Source organism: Bos indicus x Bos taurus, chromosome 10 (genome assembly GCF_003369695.1).
Source record: "Bos indicus x Bos taurus breed Angus x Brahman F1 hybrid chromosome 10, Bos_hybrid_MaternalHap_v2.0, whole genome shotgun sequence".
Taxonomy (NCBI): domain Eukaryota; kingdom Metazoa; phylum Chordata; class Mammalia; order Artiodactyla; family Bovidae; genus Bos; species Bos indicus x Bos taurus.
The window spans coordinates 7,140,589-7,147,133 of NC_040085.1; the positions used below are offsets into that span (position 1 = coordinate 7,140,589).

Consider the following 6,545-nt stretch of genomic DNA (forward strand, 5'->3'; position numbering starts at 1 on the left):
TTTTCAGAATTATTATTATTTATTTTTATTGACTATAGTTGATAAACTGTATTGTATTAGTTGCAGGTATATTAGCAGAGTAATTCAGTTATACATATGTATTTTTTTCAGATTCTTTTTTAATTATAGGTTATTATATGATATTGAATATAGTTCCCTGTGCTATATAGTAAATCCTTGCTATTTATTTCTTTTAGATATGGTGGCCTACATTTCTTTTATATATAGTATCTGTTAATTCTGTACTCACAATTTATCCCTCCCACACGCCTTCCTCCTTTGGTAACCATAAGTTTGTTTTCTATGTCTGTGTGTTTATTTCTGTTTGGTAAATCAGTTCATTTGTATTGTTACTTAGATTCCACAGTTAAGTGATATCATGTATTTGTCTTTGTCTGACTTGCTTCACTCAGTATGATAATCTCTAGGTCCATCCATAACGCTGCAGATGGCGTTTGATTCTCCTCTATGGCTGAGGAGCAGTCTGTGTGTGTGCGCGTGTGCACCACATCTTCTTTATCCATTATCTGCTGATGGACATTTAGGTTGCTTGGCTATCGTAAATAGTGCTGCTCCGAACATTGGGGTGCACATATCCTTTCAAGTTAGAGTTTTTGTCTTCTCTGGGTATATGCCCAGGAGTGGAATTGCTGGATCATCTGGTAACTGTTTTTAGTATTTTTTAAGGAACCTCCGTACTGTTTTTAATAATGGCTGCACCATATTGTTATCGTTTATATTCTTGTTTCTCTCCCTCTTTTGACTGTGCTTCTAAGGGTGGAAATTGTGACCTCTCCACCTCTTTTTCCTCAGTGTTTATCGCAGAAGGACTTCGACTGTACCAAGAAGGAACTGGATTGTTTTTTCTTTGATATTTTTTTCTTTCCTTAGTGAGAAGCCACAGAAATGGAGAGTGGAAATAAATAGTGGTCAAAAGAAGGTGAAAACAGTTTGGCAGCTGAGTGACAGCCCACCTATAGACCATCTGAATTTTCATAGACCTGGTAAAGTGGTTTGCGGTCTATTCATGTAAATTATTCCAATAGGAAATAAACTAAATTTACTAATAGAGATTATTATTAGAGCCCTTGTGCCTAGTTTTAACGGAGAAGGCAATGGCACCCTACTCCAGTACTCTTGCCTGGAAAATCCCATGGACGGAGGAGCCTGGTGGGCTGCAGTCCATGGGGTTTCGAAGAGTCGGACACGACTGAGCAACTTCACTTTCACTTTTCACTTTCGTGCACTGGAGAAGGAAATGGCAACCCACTCCGGTGTTCTTGCCTGGAGAATCCCAGGGACAGGGGAGCCTGGTGGGCTGCCGTCTTTGGGGTCGCACAGAGTCAGACACGACTGAAGCGACTTAGCAGCAGCAGCAGCCTAGTTTTAAATAATTTTCTTGAACTCTAGATATAAACCTATTTATTCTGGAAAAAAAAACATTATGAAAGAGTGCTTTTTCTCATTTTCCTGCCTGGAGGAAATTTTATTAAAAGAGGCCAAGCAATAGGGACATAGATGTGAAAATAGGTTATGAAATGGAAATGCCTTGAGGAAAAAAAAATGAAAATGCTAGCTCATACTTCACACTTGTGTGTACTATTTAAAACAGTGATGACATTTCTGCCCTAATACCATCTCTGTTTCTAAAATAAGGGTTGAGATTTCTAGTATTGTATCCAAGACGGTGTGTGTCCATGAAAGATGTCTTTTTGTGCCTGGTATGATTAGCTGCCCCGCTGAGTCTCCCTCCTTCAATAAGTACCTGTAAAACTGTTGTCTCTGTGCACATGGATTTTGTGAGGCTGTCATGTCTTATTTTTATAAGTCTTAAATGGCTGATTTAAATATTGCAGATATATCCAAAATAAAATCTGATCGTTTTATGACAGAATTCAAGAAGAATTTGAAAGGCTGGGAACACAAATAGTTGTATTGTAGTGATTGATATGTTGCAAAATTATTTCCAGAAATTGTTTACTCTCCCCCCTACACACCCAATATGTTTTGATTCAGATGTAATGGAAACTTCTCTAAAGTAGAATAGAAACATTGTGATTCACATGGCTGAACTGTAAAAGTCCTAAAGAAACTGAAATTTCCTAAGAACCATCAGTTAAAATTGTGCTATCTTTTCTAAGTGTGATATAAAAGCTGGAGCCTATAAAAGATTAAAAATGAACTATATAAAAGTAAATTTCTGCCTGGCAAAAAATGCCAGAGGTTAAACAACAGACAAATGATAAACTAGGAAAACAAATTTGCAGCTCATGTTCAGAAAAGGGGTGACATTCCCCAGTATATAAAGAACTTTCAAATCACTAAAAAGAAAAATGAGCAAGTAATATGAACTGTGGCAACCCACTCCAGTGTTCTTGCTTGGAAAATCCCGTGGACGGAGGAGCCTGGCAGGCTAACAGTCCATGGGGTCTCAAGAGTCAGACTTGACTTAGCGACTAAAACCACCACCACTGCCAAAAAGGAAATTCAAGTGTAATCTTAAAAATAAAAGATGCTCAACCTCACATGTAATAAGAGAAATGCAAATTTATGTTATGTAGATACTTTCACATGTCAGATTAGCAAAGATCAACCGGTTTGTTGTCACCGTGCTGGCCAGAATTTGGGGAAATCTTACACACTGCTGGATGGAGTGTCAAGTTGTATGGCTTCTGTGGAGGGTGGTATCCACCAAAATAAAATTTTGACCAGATTACTAATTGTGGTATTGTTTACAGTAGCAAAAATATAAAACCGGAGCATAGAAGAACCTCTGAAAAGAGACGATTAAACTTAACCCTGAGGTGTGGAATGATGAGGCAGGGGTGGGTCTCAGCTTTGATCATTAGAATCTGCTGCTGCTGCTAAGTCGCTTCAGTCGTGTCTGACTCTGTGCTACCGCATAGACGGCAGCCCACCAGGCTCCCCCATCCCTGGGATGCTATAAGCAAGAATACTGGAGGGGGGGCCTTTAAAGCCCTAAAACCCAAGTGAATCAATCGTTGGACATCAGAATTTTTAAAGTTCTCCAGGTGATTTCATTGTGCCACAAAGGTTGCTGCTGCTGCTGTGTCGCTTCAGTCGTGTCCGACTCTGTGCGACCCCATAGACGGCAGCCAACCAGGCTTCCCGTCCCTGGGATTCTCCAGGCAAGAACACTGGAGTGGGTTGCCATTTCCTTCTCCAATGCATGAAAATGAAAAGTGAAAGTGGAGTCGCTCAGTCGTGTCCGACTTTAGCGACCCCATGAACTGCAGCCTACCAGGCTCCTCCGTCCATGGGATTTTCTAGGCAAAAGTACTGGAGTGGGGTGCCATTCTACAAAGGTTAAAGATCATCAATTTAAACATTTTATCTACATTTGTTGTTTCAGTTTTTTTTTTTACTTAAAGGTGATTTATGATTTTATGTATAATTTTATTTATGATTTTATTTTATGATTTTAAAAGTTTAAAATACATGAATAAATGTGATATATTTTTCAAAAATGCCATTTTAAAATTTATTACCTGAAGATTAAACCTTTGTTAGGAGATTAATATAAGATTAAACACCTTTTAAATAAGATTAAACACTTTTTCCAATGATGCTGAGTAAGTGAAGTATACAGAACCTATCTTCTAGAGTCTTTGATGCTTCAAAAAAGAATGCAAGATATTTTGAACGGTAGAGTTAAATCTATTTGCTAATGTATTGGTCCAGTGACTTCTTTTATGAAAATAAGGAATTTTTATGAAATCATATATTTGTGTGCTTGGAAACACACTCAAACTCCATTTGACTTGAACCTTATTACCTCTTCTACCCATCATGTATTATTGATGTGTTTGTCTAGAAATTATTCAATGACCTTTGGCCCAAAGGAAGACCCACTGTTAAAGGAGGACCTCATTTGTAAAAGTCATAGATTATTCACACAAAGCTTCAGTTGTAAATATTAAAGCCCAGTAAATCATTTACTTTTGGCCAAAGATCATAGCCATTTACAAAATTAGACTTTCTGTTTCATTGGACTGAGCACTTAGGTCAAATACTAGCTTTTCAAGATACCTAATGGTATGATGCTCTTGAATAAAACAATTTACATCAAAAGCAGAAGACTGAAGAGAGAGAAGTGTACTTTTAGCTGCCCTGGGAAGAGAGAATAATGACTTGGAGTTAATGGGGGAGAAAAAGTGTCCAGTAGAGTGCTACCCACCCAGGGGGTGCTCGGCAGATGGTTGCTGGTAATGGTGGGAATATGGAAACCAAAATGTTGACCCACAAGGAAGTGGACATGGTCTCGTCGAAATGTTAATTGTATCATTTATTTTTGAAATACAACAGTCTTCAGGAGAAAAAAAAATGGATGTATTTCTAGCTCTAAGACTATACATCCTAAGTAGAAAATGTTTTCTGAAATATATATTACGATTAGAAAAAGACAGTTGTTTAACTGTAGCGAAAGAGGCACAAAAATTAAAGCAGTAGGTTCCCATATTTAAAATATATCTTTTTTTTTTTTTACTACACCACACATTTTGTGGGATTTTAGTCCCTTTCCAAGGATCATACCTGGGCAGCCTGCAGTGGAAGCATGGAGTCCTAACCACTGGACTGCCAGGAAAGTCCCCAAAATATATAATTAAAAAATTTTTTTATTGGAATATAATTGCTTTACAATGTGTTTATAAAATTGCTTTACCATTTTGTGTTTACAATGTTGTGTACAATACGATTTTTAAGAATCTAGTTTATCTTAGTTTTTTTTTTTAATTAATTTTTATTTTTGGCTATGCTGGGTCTTCACTGCTTCTCAAGCTTTTTTCCTCTAATTGCAGTGAGAGGGGGCTTTTCTCTGGTTGTGGTGTGTGGGTTTCTCATTGTCATGGCTTCTCTTGTGGCTCCCAGGCTCTAGAGCACAGGCTCAGTACTTGTGTCTCGGAGACTAAGTTACTCCACAGCATGTGGCATCTTCCTGGACCAGGGATTAAACCCATGTCTCCTGCATTGGCAGGTGGATTCTTTACCACTAAGCCACCAGGGAAGCCCTCTTAGTTTGTTTAGTCATTGTTTTCAGTGCATCAAGAAGGTTAACTATTTAAAGAAATTGTCTTTGCTGATTTTTGTCTTAACTGGTTCTCTTCAGGTAGAAGACACATCATTCAGACCACCTCTTGATTATTGTAAAATTCAGCAGTAACTTAGTAGAAAAGCTGACTGGTAATTGATTTTGATCTCTCTCTCTCTCTCTCTGGTTATAGATTTTTCTGAATTAACATTAAGCGGTAGCTTGGAAGAAAGGATATCCTTTACTAACATGGTTACCTGCAGCCAGGTGCATTTCAAGTGAGGTGTGCTGCTGGGGCCCTCCGTAAGGTAGTGTGTTCATTCTTTATTCTCTGAAAATACTTTATAATGTCCTAAGAATCTTATGCTTTTTCTTTTTTTCTATGACATAAATGCTGATTTAATACATTTGAAATATGAATTATTAGTAATCACATAAAAGGCTTACCGGGTGTTAGCTGTGCAAGTCTAATTTCTTTCCTACCTTCTGTAGTTGAAAGAAGCTGTCATAGTCAACTGACAGTTTAATCCTAAAACCGGAGAAATGAAAAAACAATTTTATGAGTGATAATGTCTTTGCATCTGAAATCTGTATATATAGTAGAGAGTTTGGTTTCAAAACCATTGATGGAACAGAAAAACCCTAAACAGGCATGTTGATTTGACATTGAAAGCAAAGTTTTGTGAAAAACAGTTGTAACTCATCCCAAATGTAGGACTAAGCCCCAGATGTAAGTACCTTTTTAAAAGGTTTAACTTGAGATAGTATTAACCAAAAGAATGAATGGAATAACCCTTTCTATGATCTTACTGTTTTGTGTTTCACCAATACTAAATAGATAGTGAATGAGTTTTCCTTAACATTCTTTCTTAAGCTGTGTTTTATACCCAATAAATGGATATTAATTTTAGCATAGTTAAGAATAAAATGGACTTTTAAAAAACTATCCAGTTACAGAGAAGATACATGAATTAAGTATATAATATTTCTTTGAGGTATTTCAGTGAGTAAAGGATACTCATTTAGCAGAAGAAAATTTCTCTTAGCAAAGTATACATCCTCATTTACTTGGTCCACATCTAGTGCTTTTGCATGACTGCCTGAAAGCGTTGTTATCTAAAGGATTGACTTTGTCGTATGTAGCGCAGTCCTAATGTGGTAATCATTTCTGCATTAAAATAATATTTCCAGACAGATTTTACTTTTCATTTTTATTTTTTATGTTTTTGAGTTTTTTTGGCCACAAGGCATGTGGGATCTTAGCTTCCCCCCAGAGATCAAACTTGCACCCCCTGCAGTGGAAAGTGGAAGTGTTAACCACTGGACCACCAGGGGAGTCCCCAGGACAGATTTTAAAATGAGATAAATCATAAAACCGTTTGTGCAGTATCCCTTTCTGCAAAATAAAAATCAGTGCATGATATACAGCAAAATACTAACATTGACTTTGAGAAGCGTGAGATTACAGGTGATTTTTATTTTGTTTACACTTTCT

The 6,545-nt window shown here is 37.0% G+C and overlaps 1 protein-coding gene across 5 annotated transcripts in view; it reads left to right on the forward strand.

Annotated features, from left to right (window-relative positions):
- The window catches only part of ZWILCH (zwilch kinetochore protein), a 42,430-nt gene that overhangs the window by 35,308 nt on the left and 577 nt on the right, over positions 1 to 6,545 (forward strand). For all 5 annotated transcript variants that reach the window (XR_003512985.1, XM_027553039.1, XM_027553036.1 and 2 more), the window contains 2 exons: positions 892 to 1,004; positions 5,244 to 5,358. Coding sequence is in view for 4 of the 5 variants with exons in the window: in XM_027553039.1 (XP_027408840.1) it covers positions 892 to 1,004; positions 5,244 to 5,332 (202 nt within the window). In the remaining variant the exon portion in view is untranslated. The remainder of the gene's footprint in view (positions 1 to 891; positions 1,005 to 5,243; positions 5,359 to 6,545) is intronic.